Source organism: Tursiops truncatus, chromosome 5, assembly GCF_011762595.2.
Source record: "Tursiops truncatus isolate mTurTru1 chromosome 5, mTurTru1.mat.Y, whole genome shotgun sequence".
Classification (NCBI taxonomy): Eukaryota; Metazoa; Chordata; class Mammalia; order Artiodactyla; family Delphinidae; genus Tursiops; species Tursiops truncatus.
In genome coordinates, this window is record NC_047038.1 from 21,670,813 (window position 1) to 21,687,388 (window position 16,576).

General features: G+C 40.3%; 1 protein-coding gene across 3 annotated transcripts in view; it reads left to right on the forward strand.

The window, feature by feature from the left end:
- PDE5A (phosphodiesterase 5A) overlaps positions 1-16,576 on the forward strand; it is a 135,155-nt gene that overhangs the window by 29,430 nt on the left and 89,149 nt on the right. For all 3 annotated transcript variants that reach the window (XM_073804681.1, XM_019927875.3, XM_073804682.1), the window contains exon 3: positions 1,075-1,164. In XM_073804681.1, coding sequence (XP_073660782.1) covers positions 1,075-1,164 — 90 coding nt within the window. The remainder of the gene's footprint in view (positions 1-1,074; positions 1,165-16,576) is intronic.

Consider the following 16,576-nt stretch of genomic DNA (forward strand, 5'->3'; position numbering starts at 1 on the left):
CAATAATGCTATTATTAGGTTGAGCATGTAAGTTCCCAAGGCTGTTGCTTTGAGGGGAACAATATTCATTCAGATGTTTATGTTCTGGTATGTTTGCTTCCGTTCTAATTGTATCTCATGTATTGGTCTGTGTCCATTTCCTTGAGTATATTTTTCCTCCTACCTATAAGGTTTGCTTTAAACTATAGTAAGCTAAAAGTGATCATGTTGGATAACTGTGATATCATTTGTTAATGAATTCCTTCATTTGTTTAACAGATGTTTTTGAGTTCCTGTGCTAATCTTGGGAATACAGTGTGGTGAACCAAAAAAAGCCCCTCATAGAATTTACAGCCTACCTTTGATCTCCTCAATCTGGTTTAATGGAAGATAGCCTGTATCTTTCTTTCTTTAACCCACATTTAGAACTTTTCACCTTTCAGCAGTCCTTTGTGATTATTGGATGTGGGAAGATGTACTTTGTAAAAGGGGAAAGAGATTCAAAAGATTGAGGAATTGTTTGTAGTCTGATGAAGGCCATGCAGTTTTATTATATACAAAAAGAAAGAAAAGATAAGATTTTAATTCTTATGAAACACCTGAGATAGAAATACAGAATACTGAGGAAATATATATACAGTCATTACAAGGGAAGTCAAGTCAGTATTGAAAAGGTCATTTTGGAGGTGGTGGGTTTTATAGGAAAAGTTTCAGACCAAAGATGCTTTTCTTTTTCAGAAGAATCAGTGCGATGGGAATAGGCAAATTGTATTACAGAGGAGGAGAGTTGCCACTTTTTCCTGAGTTTAAGTGAGGCTATCTAAATTGGCTAATATTTTGAATTTCCTTTATTTCTTAACATTTGTTTACATCTGTATTTTTTTCATAAATACTAGCTGCTAAAAAACCCTTAAATTTATCTTTGTCAAAGATGATATGTACTTGTATGCTCTGATGCCTTTTACAATAATAAAATTGTCATTCAGAGCAACAAGGTGAGTCGACAATTAGATTTCTCTAATCCTATAAATCAGAAAAATCAAATCAATCTTTGAACAGGTCAGTCACTAAATTGAATTTCTTCTTCCTTACTAGGATCCTCGGTTCAATGCAGAAGTTGACCAAATTACAGGCTACAAGACACAAAGTATTCTTTGTATGCCAATTAAGAATCATAGGGAAGAGGTAAGCCAATTTTCCATTTTATTCTAAAAGGTCATTTAGAAACATTTTTCTTTTTGAAAACAATTTTTCACTTTGCACACTTACGAAATAATGCTGCAGTGACAAGTTAACTATAAAGTGCTTAAATGTTCTGCTTGATGTTTTTGATTTAGACTTTAGTAATAGGGTTGACTCCTGGTACTTTACTTTGACTTAGAAATAAATTTTAGACATGTCATTTCTTTTTATTTAATAAATTTATGTATTTATTTATGGCTGTGTTGGGTCTTAATTGCTGTACATGGGGTTTCTCTAGTTGCATTGAATGGGGGCTACTCTTTGTTGCGGTGCACGGGCTTCTCAGCAAGGTAGCTTCTCTTGTGGAGCACGGGCTCTAGGCTCGTGGGCTTCAGTAGTTGTGGCACACGGGCTCAGTAGTTGTGGCTCATGGGCTCTAGAGTGCAGGCTCAGTAGTTGTGGCACATGGGCTTAGTTGCTCCACGGCGTGTGGGATCTCCCCGGACCAGGGTTCAAACCCATGTCCCCTGCACTGGCAGGCAGATTCTTAACCACTGCACCACCAGGGAAGTCCCTAGACGTGTCATTTCTTTACCCCTCTTTCCTGAGGACCTTACTGAATCCTAAGATGTATAATTGTGGTTGTAATCAATTTATTTCATGTTATATTTTACACATCTGAATAACGCTTATTTCTTAAATGGTTATCCAATTGCAGTGGTAATCAGCTGATTTTTTTGTTTGGATTCAAAATGAGGTTTTGAAAAAATAGAAATTGTATATAACACCAAGCAAAATTTATTGTGAAATTGTAACAAGCAAATGAAAATAGGTTGGTTTATATTTCACCTAACTAGAAGGTTTGGATTCTGTAAGCACTGAATTCTCTCTTCATTTTACATTTACTTGAGAAAAAAAATAGTCATCATTTAAACTGAATGCTTCAATTGAGTGTCCTCAGCCCTGTCTACACATTACAGTCAACTGTGAGACTCTAAAATATTACCAATTACATTAGAATCCCTAAGGGCAGGGTCTAGATACGGATACATTTTTAAAGATCCCCCAAGAATTCTAAAGTGTAATCAGGGTTGAAAATCATCTTCCTCAATGAAAACAAATAGATTGAAAGAGCCCATATTTGTGGTTCTTAACCTTGGCTGCACATTACAATCACCTGGGGAGCATTTCGAAATTCTAATGCCCGGCTTTCACCTTAAATCAGAATCTCTGGTGTTGGGACCTAGGCATCAGTATTTCTTAAAGCTCCCAGGTGGTTATCATGTGCTGCTAAGGTTGAGAACCACTGCCAGGGATACAAGAAACACTTTGCTGGTTCTACTTGATTTATATTCCGATTCTGACATCTTTCCTCTCCGTCCTCCATCCAGTCCTTTACCAGGTCCCATCGATTTTTTTTTTTTTTCTGTTACTGTTTCTCATTTTGATCTCTTTCTTTTCATTCCTGCTGCCTGTACCATAATTCAGATCTTGAAGTAATGCCTGAACTTTTAAAATATTCTTGTGAGGGGTTTCTGTACTTTAAGTCAATTTCCCTTTAATCCACCCTGCATATGCCCTTGGGAATTTTCCTAAAACACGGTTTTCTAAATCGGTGCTTCTAAAACAATAATGTGCATATGAATCTTAAAATGCAGATTCTGAATTCAGTAGGTCTAGGTGAGACCTGAGTGAGATTCATTTCTAACAAGCAACAAGTTGATGCTGATGCACTGGGTCTACAGATATTTTGATGAACAGGATCCTAAATCAGTCACTTATCAGTAGTCTAAGATAAGTTCTCAGTGCCTTAGAGTTGCTGCATGGTTTTTTAAGAGGGTAGTTACAGCCACAATTACTAAAAATTCCTGCAGCTACAACATGCATATGAGATTCAATAATTAATTAGCTAATTAATTGTGAATGAATAAATAAAATTGAAAAGGCCATGCATGGACCAGTGGTGTTCTTAAGCAGACTGCTAGATAAAGCAAATAAAAAGCATGTCTTATGCAATATTGGGGACATAGTTATACTAAAAAATTATTTGTTGTTCATCTAAAATTAAATTTGACTGGACATCCTATATTTTATCTGGCTGCCCTAGTTATAAACCAAGGATTATGATTGTGTGCACTTAAAAAGATGATGTTCAGCTTTTAATTTGTAAGTATGTTTTAAAACCTTGGCCTGAAAAACAACTTTGTACTGGGTGAGAGATTCAGCTTGAATCATGCTCTGGTTAAATATCTCTTTTTAAATAGCATGAGCAATGGGGATTGGGGGAACCCATGAGAATGTGCAGCACAGTCAACAGGGTGAAGTAGGTGAGACTGCCCTTCTGTAAGAGAGCAACCTCTGGATACACGCGTTTCTGTCTTTATGACTACCAGTGAGGATGATTTAAACTAAAACAACAATAACAAAAATCCCCACTGTATTGAGGTATGAATGACGTACCATAAAATTCACCCATTTTAAGTGTATAATTTGATGAGTTTTTGACAAATGCATGTACAGTTATATAACCACCACTATAATCAAGATACAGAACATTTCTGTCCCCTCAGATATTTCCCATGTAGTTGACCTCCTCCTCCCTCAACCCCCAGCCCCTGAGAATCCCTGATCTGTTTTCTGTCACTGTCGTTTTGCCTTTTCTAGAGTGTCATATAAATCATATAAGTGGAGTCATACAGTATGTAGTCTTGTGTGTCTGGCTTCTTTCACTTAGCATAATGCTTGTGAGATTCATCCATGCTATTGCGTGTCAGCAGTGTGTTCCTTTTTATTGCTGAGTGATGATTCCTTGGTATGGATCTGCCGCAATTTGATGATCCATTCATCTGTCGATATACATTTGAGTTGTTTCCAGTTTTTGTCTGTTAGAAGAAAAGCCACTGTTTGCATACAGGTCTTTTTGTGGACATGTTTTCATTTCTCTTTGGTAAATATATAGGAGGGGAATTTCCAGGTCAAATGGTGGGTGTATGTTTAATTTTATAAGAGACTTCCAAACTCCTTTCCAAAGTGGCTGTACCATATTGCTTTTTTACCAGCAATGTATGAGAGTTGCAATTGCTTCACATCCGAGGCAACGCATGGTATGGTCAGTTTTTTAAAAATCTTAGCCATTAAATTTGATGGCATGAATGAATAACCCCACTCTCAGTCAGGGGTCGTCTGCTCACTAACAGACCTGAGTAAAGTGGGTTCAGCTGCAGGTCCCCAGATTGTGATTGTCCAGAGCTCTCCTTAAGATTTCTTCTGGGTTCCTCAGCGTCCTCAGGGCGATCTTCCTCCGTGCTCCTTCATCCTCTCCCGCTGTCTGTTTCCCCCTATGATAACTTGACATGAAGGCTGAGCTCTTCACTGGTTTCCACAAAAGTTTTTTCACATGAAGCATTTCATGAGATAAACAACCTTCCGTAACTTCACTGGAGTCTTAGTAACTTTACTGATGGGAAGGTTTCCAAACAGCTTTTTAAACATCTTGCTGACCCTCCCTATTCTCTGTCCTCTCCCCCTTGTTCCCTCTCCTCCCACGCTCACCCTGCCTGGTTTGAAATTATTTCCTGTGAGAATTATTTCTTCAGAAAAAAAGGAATGAAGAGAAACAGTCAGAAAAACAGGCATACTCTCAGCATGGCTGTTGAAGTATAAAAAGTACTTTGGCTGACCGAGAACCAAGGCCCCTAAGAAGATGCCATATACGACTTCCAGAATTATCCTTAAATTATAGCTATATAAACAAACTCAGGGCAATGTTTGCTGTTGTGTACACGTAATAGAAAGTACTCTTTCTCCCACGAAGCTTTTGAAATCAAAATGGAGAGTCACAGTAAGGCTTTGGGGAGTAATTGTTAAGATTGCTTGCTCTGGGCTTGAATCCCTCACCACTTACATGATGAGTAACCAGGATGGAGCTGGTTAATCCCTTTGATCCTCAGTTTCCTCATCTGCAAAATGAGGGTTATAAAAGGACCTGCCTCACAGGGTTGTTGTAAAGGTTAAATGTGTCCGTGCATGCAAAGGGCTTCCCATACTTTCTGGCACACTGGGAGTGATCAATAAATGTCAGCTGTTATTTTTTAAAGGAGACATAGAACTAACTGAACTCTTATGAGAAACAAGGAATGATAAAGTTGTATGCAGAGGTCATCAGCCACGTAATAACCAAACAGCTGGGATCAAATGACAAGCAGCTCGGTCCCTGACTTAACTGGTCTGTTACGCTGTAACAAACTTTAAGCGTAAAAGAAAAATACTTTTCATTGTTTTTCCTCATAAATGAGGCAAAGTAAATTTGGTTTCTCCTTTTTGTATTAGTCCAATTGTATTGAGTAAGCCAACACTGATTCCAACTAATTACCAAGAAACCTAAGAAGAAATGTCATTACTGACTGTTTATAAAACAGTCCTGGTACCTTTTAGTGACCCCAGTTACTTAAGGTACCAACTCTGGAGAGCTGCCTGAAGGGAGCAGTTGAATATTGAACACTAAAGTCTGAACTACAACATAGTCCAGAAAATTCAGGAAGATTTTTAAGATTCAGTAAAATGTGTAATCACTTCATCCGCCTCTAGTGAAGTATCTCAACTAATTAAAAATTTTCAGGAGTTCTTTTCATTAGTGTTATAATCATAAGTGTAATAGTGCAATGCTTTTTTAGAAGTCAGGATCATAGATATTCCTAAAACTTCTGTGACAGAGTTTTTTTTTAAATCACAGAGGATAAGTTTTTGCAATTTTCCCCTCTCCGTACTCCCTTCTAAGACAATGGCGCTAACTGGCAAAGTGTGTGTGTGTGTGTGTGTGTGTGTGTGTGTGAGAGTGGGGACTGAAGAAGCTAGAGGAAGCTGAAATAATTTATTTTGGAAAGGTCAGAGAGCTACTGGCTAGAGAAGATGAATGAAGACAAAAAGTAAAGGGGTCTGGGGAGAGAAGAGAGCCAGCCCAGGCTCTATAACAGAATGGCTTGAGGGACGACAGAGTAGGACTTCGGAAATAACTGCCTATCCGGTGGAAACTATTCTAAGGACTTGACATATATTAATTCATTTAATCTTCATAACAACCATAGGAGGTAGTCATTATTTTATCCCCACTTAACAGATGATGAAACTGAGACACGGGACATTTAGGGAACTTGGCCAAAGTCACGTAACTAAAAACTGGCAAAGCTGAGATTTAAACCTGGGCAAGAGGGTTTCTTAAAATTCTGCCGTGGATGATGTCTACACTCTCCTTTCTTCCCCCTCATGTTTTCTTGAGCCACTGCAGTAAACATTTAGGTTACTATTGATTTGGGGGTGGGAGGTGCACTGATGAGAGATGTGGCTACGTGTAGAAGCAGGGCTTGAAGGTGAGCTGGCTATATTCTGATGGCTCTTCGAAGTTCAGTGTTGCAACCACCCTGCAGAAGGACTCTTTAAAATGAGAGAGAGTGGTGGCGGGGAGAAAGAAGGGCAGGGAGCAGGGGCGGGGGAGAGAAAGAGGGGTCAGAGTCACATCCTCTATAATGTCTTAAGAGGAGTCCATCCAGTAAACAAGAAGAAATCTTTACCAGGGATAAAAGAGTTCCAGGAGCATGTTTGATGTTAATCTGGGCCAGTGTGCTCTGTGATATGCACAGGAAGCATCATGAAAAAAATGTGCAGCAAGTGTGTGAATTTTTAGAGCTGCTGTTAAATTTCTTTCAGGCTTAACACTGGATTTTTCAGACCTGGGCACTTGGATCAATTTTTTTTGTTTTTGTCACATGCATTAGTTATTTCTATAACCAGATGGTTCTTTTATGTTTAGTAAAGAAGTGCAGGGAAACTCAACTCTTTCTCTCTAATCTCAGATGACCTATTTCTGAAATACTGCCCTCTCTTGAAGTATTGCTTGTTATGACATGGTGGAGATGAGTGCTTTTTTTTTTTTTAATTTATAGGGGCTGCACCAATGAGGTAGAAGCCAGGACATTGTGAAATAGTGCAAATTCTGTGAAAATTTCGTATTGATCTGAGGTAGAGATTATATCCAATAATGTCAGGCTAGGCTGATACCTGTTTTCTCTTGATTGAATGTCACCTCCAGTTATTAAGTAAAAATCTAATTTGGAATCAGAGCTCTTATCCTCCTCTGTTTTTATCATTTTGATTTTATTTTATCATATTTGATGATATAATTCTTTGATGCAAATATAGCAGTTGTAATAAAAGAATTATGATAAGTTTCTTTTACAGTGTAATAAAGGGGCATTTTTATCTAACTATCCAATTGTTTATATCTTCTTTTAAAAGAACAGTGAAAAACTTCAAAAAATATCAGCGAATTTTATGAGATTTTTATGAAATAAATATAATGCTTTGATGAATCAGAGAGATTTAATGCCTGCCAAAAATCATAAAGTAAAGCATTAATGGAACCAAATGTGTAATTCCAACTTATATAAAAGTAAATGTTTTCTAGAATTTAAGCTACATAACATTTTTAAAATTTTTATTTATTTTTTATTTTTTTTAAGCTACATAATTTTATCTGCTCATCCCCCGCCTAAGTTAAAAATATTCTCATCCCCCCCCACACACAAATTATCTTGTTTTGAAAGTAATTGTTGAATCACTGCAATATGTAGAGTCCTGGTCTAGGCAGTGAGGATATTAAAAAAATGAAGCAAGGAAGATACTTAGAAACTTTTTTTTCAGTTTCAATAAGAGGGAGATCTTATATACCAAAAAGCAAATATCAATACAAGGTAACAAAACAAATGTTAAATGAGTTAAATATTCAGCACCCAAGTTCAAAGGAAAGTCTGTGGATTTCAAGAACTGGAGGAATCACAGGAAGAACAAAAGCTGTGGTTTCATACAGCAGATCCCTGCTGTGTTTATCCCACAGGCTTAAGAGAGGAAGCTTGAACATGCTTTCTGTGAGAGGGCGGAGACAGGGTAGATGCTTGCCTATGATATTCTGCTCACACTACTGACTAGGGCTTTTCTTAAACTTGTCATGTAAGTTTGGAACAGATGAAGAACATTACAGCTTTATACATAATCCTACAATTGCAAGTCAGACTGGATGAAAATATAGCTATAAGAATAAGCAGAGTTTAATTGCAGACTGTCAGCTGATCTAGATCTATTTTAGTCTTAAAGAATTGGCTAGTTACGTGTTTTTTGAAAACTTATAAATTGTCCATTGCCTTTATTCCCCTGTGATATTTTTTCGTAGCTTTGTTTTAGCAACAAAACTAAAATACTCCGAAAAGTTTCCGTCGGTTCTGGACTTGATATGGTGATGGTGAAGATCTTTTCTTTTTCTTTTTCCACATTACCCTTTAAATAATAAACAAGTGTCTTTTACAAAGAAGACGGTAACCGCTTTCCTAAGGGAAAAAACATTTCTCAAGAGCATCAGATGAAAAACATAATGCTAGTAGGTTCAATCCCTGAGGTTACATTACTGATCCAGGAGAAGAAGAAAGAGTGAATAAAAGCTTGAGGCTGAAGATTAAGTTAATGGTAGGCTATATGTACCCAAATCTCATTTTGAATGCTCAGAAAATTTGGTTCAGACTGAATGCTCTGATTTATTCAATATGGGGTTTATCTTCATTGGCAGTTTTAGAATAACCATTCCAGCACTTGTTGGAATGCATTGCATTTTTAATTTGATAGAGCATTTGTAAGTTTAATTTTGAGAATTTTTATATAGATCCTGAATTATGACAAGTAGAGGTCTGGAACCAGTTGCAGATAAGCATAAACGATTTCTTTGTATAATATCTGACCCAGAACCACATAATTAGACCTGGGGATGGATTTTGATTATTAAATAATTTTCATGCATTCTTAAAGAGTTAAGGTGGTTGTCAGTGAAATTGCTGTGCCCTCTCTCTCTCTCTCTCTCTCTCTCTCTCTCTCTCTATATATATATATATATATATATGCAAACATCTATATTCATCTAAGAGCCAAGATTATATAGGTAAAGTGCTTTATAAACTATGTACTCTGTATTCCTTCTTATTAAATCCTCATCTAAAAGTTCCTACTTGTTTCTCGTCTACCATAGAGTGGAAATTAATATTCTGGGCAGAATTTAAATAAAGTATAAATGTTATCTTATAAAATTTTTGAATCATAATTTTCTTTTTTTTTTGGTGTCACTTGGTAGCAGTGATAAAGTGAAAATGACCTGGATTTAGAATTCCAGATCCATTTGATTATTACAGATTATTTGATGATCGTAAGTATATTAGTGATCTCTTGCAGCATAACAAATTACCCTAAGCTTAGTGATTCTGAACGACAGCCTTCATTATCTCAGTTTCCATGGTTCAGAAATGCCAGAGCGGCCCAGCTGGCTGGGTGCTTCTGGCCCAGGTTCCCTGCCTGTGGCCGCACTCAGGAGGCAGCAGGGGCCGCCTGACTCACGCTCGAGCGTGCACTTCTCAGAGGGCTCACTCGCGTGGCTTTTGGCAGGAGGCCTCAGTTCCCGGCCAAGCGGGTCTCTCCACAAGTCACTCCATGTACTTAGCACGTGGCAGAGTGAGCAAGGAGGAAGCGGCACTGCCTTGTATGATCAAGTCCCCAGACCTGTTCACCTTCGCCTCACGATAACCATTCATCAGAAGCCAGGCATTAGGTCCAGTCCGAACCCGGGGAGGGCAGTTAGGCTCCACCTCTTGAAGAGAAGAGTATCAAAGAATGTGTGGAGATGTTGTGAAACCACCAAAAGTACTATGTGCACTTTGAGGCTTTAGTCTCTTTCCTTAAAAAACTGTTCAGGTGATAAATGAGGAACTCTGCTTGTTAATTAAAATAATATCTTAAACAAGGGCCTACTGTATAGCGCAGGAAACTATATTCAGTATCTTCTAATAACCTATAATGGAAAGAATCTGAAAAAGAATTGTGTGTGTGTGTGTGTGTATAAACTGAGTCACTTTGCTGTACACCTGAAACATTATAAATCAGCCATACTTCAATAAAAAAAATCTTAAAAATTAGTACTTCTCAACCTTTCATATACTAAAAATAATATGAACTACCAGAGGTAACACAGACTAGGTTTAAATAAGGTGGCAAGTTGGGGTATGTGCTCTGCCAGATTGGCTTGAATCAAAGGGAAAAGAGGAAGTAGAATTGAAAGAGGAGGGCTGAGGAGAAGAGGAAGATGCTTGCTGTTTGAGCTGCGGCAAACCATCGAGGTATTAAAAGTCTTCTAAAATGTTATGTCGCGAATGCAGGTCTTCATGAGATCACTGTTTGTGTGTAGCTTAGGTACTTTGCTTCTTCTTTTTTTTTTTTTGCGGTATGCAGGCCTCTCACTGTTGTGGCCTCTCCCTTTGCAGAGCGCAGGCTCAGCGGCCATGGCTCACGGGCCCAGCCGCTCCGCGGTATGTGGGATCTTCCCGGACCGGGTCACGAACCTGCGTCCTCTGCATCGGCAGGCGGACTCTCAAGCACTGCGCCACCAGGGAAGCCCGGTACTCTGCTTCTTAATGCCCGTGGAAAATGCTCACTGGTGCATCCTTATTATTTCTCTGCACCATTGTTTTCTGCCTCCCTCATGGATCAGGATTGGAGGGAACGTGTCTAGTAAATACCTTAGCACTGGAGGCGAGGCTGTGCAGCCAAGCTGAGGCAAGATCATGAAGTGTCCTCAAGCTGCCGTGCGAAGGAGGTGCTGGTTTTTTTTTTTTTAAGCCAAGAAACATTTGCTGTAATTTAAAGATCTGTGTGGCCATAGCATTAAGGGTGAAGAGTTTTCTTTGTTTAATCTCTAACCCGAGCCACATAATTTCATACTTGATAGGTTTTGATTTCCATATTTGTTCATACACAGAGAAAGCCCTGGGTCTGGAAGCAGGGAAGTTGGTAAGGAGACTTTTGCATAATCCAGACTAGGAGTGGGTTTGTTACCCTTCTGTTTAGGTGGTTGAGGGATTGATTTGATGGAGGGTTAAGTAGAAGGAAGAATCTAGAATATTTTCTAGTGGGGAGAATTGTGATATTCCCTAAAATAAAACATGCAATGGAGAGAATTGGTTTGTGGGGATCAAAACCATTAGCTCTTTTGCGGGGGGTGTTGTTTTACTGTCTGTTCCTTTCTCCTCTCTCCTCAAGTCTCGGTGTTGCGTCCCCATCTCCACTTTCATCCGGTGGTCTTGCTCTTCCAGTGAAAAATAAAGCAGTTACAGGAATAATTCCACAAGAGAACTTCCCCATTCTCTTTCCCCCTGCTCTTGCGTCTGAGTTTACATCCTCTGGTTTCCCTTTTACATTAACCATCTGTGAAATAGCCAAAGTCAGTCTCGCACTTGTGCACCAGATCTCATCCCATCTCATGTGCTCCAAGACACGGCTCAGCAGCTCTCCCCTCTGTGACCAGAGTCACCAAAATTCCCCTCTCTACCAAACTGGTTTATCAGCATACAGACACGCTGTTATTTCTCCCATCTTAAAAACAAAAGCAAACGCTCATTGGACTGCATATCTCCTTTCAGAGATCACCATTTCTCTGATTACCATCAGAGCTAAACTCTTTGAAAGAGTTGTCCACATTTGCCATTTCCGTTTCCTTCCACCCAAGCCTTCACCCTCACCGCTCTGTGGAAACCACTTTTGGCAGGGTCGCGTGGCGTCCATAGGGCAGGAGCTTACGATCATTTCTCAGTACTCACTTTACCCGGCAGGGCGGCAGCATGTGGCCTTGTTGATCACTCATTCCTCCAGGACAGATTGTCTTCACTTGCTCTCCAGGACCTCAGACTCCCCAGTTTTTTCCTTCCATCTCTCTGACTGCCTCTCTGTCTCCTTAGCTGGGGCCCGCTCATCACAACACTGCTAAATGGCTCAGCCCTGGACCTTCACTCACTGCTTATGTGATCTTATTTACTCTCATAGTTTTAAATACCATTTGTGTGCCAACCGAACTTACATTGCAACTGTATTGTTTCTTCAATTTAAACTCATATATTCAACTGCTTACTTGACTACCTATATGTGTCTAGCGGGCATCGTGAACTTAATATGTCTAAAACATCACTGCTAATCTTCCTTCCCACTAAACCTGCTCTATACTCATCCCCACCACACTTAACTTCTCTGTCATCCCAGCTATTCAGGCTAAATTCCTTCTTTCTTTCTCCCACAGTAGATATCCAGCTGATCAGGAAACACTCTTGACTTTCCCTTCAATCACTGCTCTCCACCTGTACTTCTACCACACTGGAGCTTCAGTGTGGAGCCATCAGTATGGAGCACCTGAATTATTATAGTAGCCTCCCTAACTAGTGTCCCTGCTTCAAGCCTTTAACGCCCTTCAGTCTATTCTCAACACAAATTTTAGAAAACATGCTAGATCTCATCCCTCCCCTGCTCAGAACCCTGCAGTGGATTTCCACTTCACTCTCTAAGAAAGGTCCCCCGTGACCTGGCTCCCGAAGCCCCTCTGATATCACCTATTGTCTCCCCCTGCTAATCCTCTCTAGCACACTGTTGTTGTTTTCTCTGCACCCCAGGGCCTTTGCACTTGCTGTTTCCTTGTCTGAAGTTCCATTGCCTAGTTCTCCACATGGCTCAGTCTGTCACCTCCTTCAGGTTTTTACTCAAATGACATCTCAGGAAGACTTTCTTTGGCCATCCTTATTGACTGTCTACCATGATGTCTATCCCTGCTGTTTTCTTCATGACACTTAAGCACTTAATCACCATTCGACATACTACATATTAACTTACGGGTTCATTTCTGTTTCCCCTCCCTAGACTGTAGGCTCCGTGAGAGCAAGGTGAAACAAGAATGCTTCACAGAGGAGGTGACATTTAAACTGCATCTGTGGTATGCAATAATAGCTGACCTGAGAACTTCTTTTTCAAAAATGTTTCTCTGCCGTCTTGAAGCATGGAAACCAAAGTAGATTGACAAATTAAGGGATTTCAGGTAGAAATTTAATCAAGGCTATGTGGTAAATAGTAGTAGGACTAGCATCTTCCTGCCGACCCTTAGAGATCAGTAATAACTATTCTGTATTGATGTTATCCTCCCCATTTTAGATGAAGAAATATGGACTGCATCAAGTTAAGGAAACTTCCTGATATTCCATCTCTATTAAGTAGCAGAGCTGGAATTGATACCCATGTCATCTTATTTTAAGGCTGCATTTTTCTCACTGTGAAATAATTACCTTCTTTCATCTTTATTCATGATTGTACCTGAAAAGCTACCAGCCAACTCTTTACTGTTTTAGTTTTTGAAAATGCAAATTATGGACTGGAATAATAGAATGATAAAATCTAGAGTTGCCAACAATGATTCCAAATTAATTGCTTTGTATATTATCTGGCATAGCTGTGTGGAGGAGGGCATGTCTTTTTGTGCTGGTAACACCTACAAGCTAGGAGTTTTGCCAGTGAGACTGGTGTCTGTCTGCATCTGAGCTTTCGTATGTGATTATCTTTTCAGGCTCATCTTCCATTTGGAGGAAAAAGCACTTAGAGGTAAAATATTATAAGTTATATTCTCTATATGAAGGATTTGTTGAGTGTAAAAAAATTATAAACACACATACATTTTTCCCCTGGATCTCTTAAGATAATGTTAGGAATATCTAGCTTCCATGATGTGAATATCTAACTGGCTGTGATGCAGTTAGATGGTCCAGTAGAGGCAAGAACACTGATCTGAACATTTAGTTCAACTCCCACTGAGATGGCGTTCCTTTGATACCAACTTTAATTTGCAAGTGAGATTCAGCCTATTCAGTGTTTTGATGCATGAAGCTTGCTTTTTGCCACTTTTGCTGTGTTATTTCTCCTCTGCTTGTATTAGGCCCACATTTATGAGCACACCCCTTTACCCTGTAATTATCAGGAAGCCCTGCTAGCGCAGCACCTGGCCAGGGTGGAGAGGCATGGACCTGTTGTAAGAGCAGGCAGTACCGGAACAAACTCAGTCCTGGGTTAACAGAGTCCAAATCCAACAACACTGTCCAGGGTGTGCTTTGCAGGCCAGCATCTGGCGGAACGCAGGACACCACCCTGAAAATAAATCATAGTTATTAAATAGATCCAAGGCTCTGAAGTCATTTTTGGCAATGTCATGTGTAGTGGTGGGCATAACAGTGATAGAATTATTCTGATACAAAGTGCAGTTTGTACAATATATATTGAGGACACATTTTTTTTAATTGTTATTTTGGACTTATTCCCGAATAGGCAGAGAGATAGAGTTTGAAAGAAAGAATTCGACTCTAGCAAAACAACGTCTTGAGTGCTGGTTTAAGATCAGTGATTCCTTGAGCAACTTTCTTCACCAATCTGTGCTTAAGGTGACTTGTCTGTGAAGCTCCAACATGAGGTACAGACACACAGTGGGGGGTTTGACAGTGGTCACAGTGAGACAAGAAACGTGACAGTGTCCACCACAGAGCTCGTCACCTAGTGGAGGTTCAGAAAATGGCTGTTCCCTCCCTTTGGAGTGTTGCAAGGCCAGACAAACGGAGGAATGGAAAGTTAAATAAAAATGGTAAACACTGAGCGTACCCTGCCATGGGAAAGACAGCAGGCTCCTTTCTGCTGTGTACCCTTTGTGTCTCTGCAGTTTTTAAAGGGCATAGAAGGAGACTCTGCTCGCAATGGTTATGTGCTGCTCTGTCTCAGGCCTGAATCTCTGTATCCCAATGGACAGAAAGATCTGATTAGAAGGCAGCAGGCCCCTGTGGTTCTAAGACCTTTTCACCTCATTGCTTAAAAGCTGGTGTGGCAGAGAGTTTGGTATTTGGCAAGGAAGAGGAAATTGTGTGTGTGTGTGTGTGTGTGTGTGTGTGCGCGCGCGCGCGCACGTGCACAGGGATAAGAATAAGCGCTAAGATTGAGAATTATTCCCAGCTTCCCCTTGTCTGGAAGGAATGCAGTCTCAGGTTGGCACCTCTCCCACTCGACATTCCCAGGGCAGGACAGCTACTGACCCCCAGCGGTGGATTTGTCCTGGCGCCATCTGGGGAGCATCCGTCCTGTCTGATAGCACAGAGCAGATGGTCAGGACCTCAGCACGCTCCAGGACAGCTGAGAGCTCAGCACGTGGACCACCACTTTCAAATGTCATCAGCAATTACAAATTTACTTTTAAGACTTTCAAATACTTTTTGAAAAACAAGGTAAAGTTTACATACAGTGAAATATGTAGATCTTCATGTACAGTTTGATGAGTTTGACAAATGTTTATTCATCTGTGTAACACCCCAGTCAAGACAGAGAACACTTTCATCACCTCTGTCAATGCCCACAACCCATGGGCAACACAGTTCTGATTTTTATCATCATAGACTAATTCTGCTTTTTCTTGAATAATCTGCTTATTTTTGAAACTGCATTATTACCTGTTTTCCCCTGAAACATAGGATTCTTTATGTTACGTAAGTAGTTCTTGGCTATAAAAATGTGTCTTTAAGGTTTATAATCGAAGTCAAAGAAAGCAGAACTTTTAGCAGCCACTTTGGCTTTGTCTTTGTTTCCTTCTTTCTTTTTTTTTTAAATTTATTTTATTTATTTATTTTTGGCTGAGTTGGGTCTTCATCGCTGCACATGGGCTTTCTCTAGTTGCAGTGAGCGGGGGCTACTCTTCGTTGCGGTGTGCGGGGTCTAGGTGCGCGGACTTCAGTAGTTGTGGCACACAGGCTCAGTAATTGTGGCTCGCGGGCTCTAGAGCGCAGGCTCAGTAGTTGTGGCACACAGGCTTAGTTGCTCCGCTACATGTGGGATCTTCCTGGACCAGGGCTCGAACCTGTGTCCCCTGCATTGGCAGGCGGCCGGGAAGCGCTGTCTTTGTTTCTTAAAGTTATAGTTTTGAAATTGTTCCATTCCCTTTGATGAAAGCATGCCTTAAAAAGATAAGCGTATGGGGCTTCCCTGGTGGCGGAGTGGTTGAGAGTCTGCCTGCCGATGCAGGGGACACAGGTTCGTGCCCCGGTCCAGGAAGATCCCACATGCTGCAGAGCCGCTGGGCCCGTGAGCCATGGCCGCTGAGCCTGCACGTCCGGAGCCTGTGCTCCGCAACAGGAGAGGCCACAACAGTGAGAGGCCCGCGTACCGCCAAAAAAAAAAAAGATAAGTGTATGTATGGGATCTGAAGACAGTCTTGGATGTACTGGAAAACCAATGGTCTTCATGATTCCTCTAGTTTAAACAATAGTGCTTACGAACCTGTATTTTATATACACTAGTGCTGGTTTCACTTTCCCCTGCGGGGGGGTAGCAGGAAAAACACAAGCTTTGGGATCAGACCTGGAGAGCATCTGGGTCTGTACGTTCTCGCACTACCTATTTAACTTTTCTGAACATCAGCTGCCCTTGTGATAAAATGGGAATAATAATATCTACCTGAAAGGGTTGTGACAAAGGTTAGATGGATTAACAGACA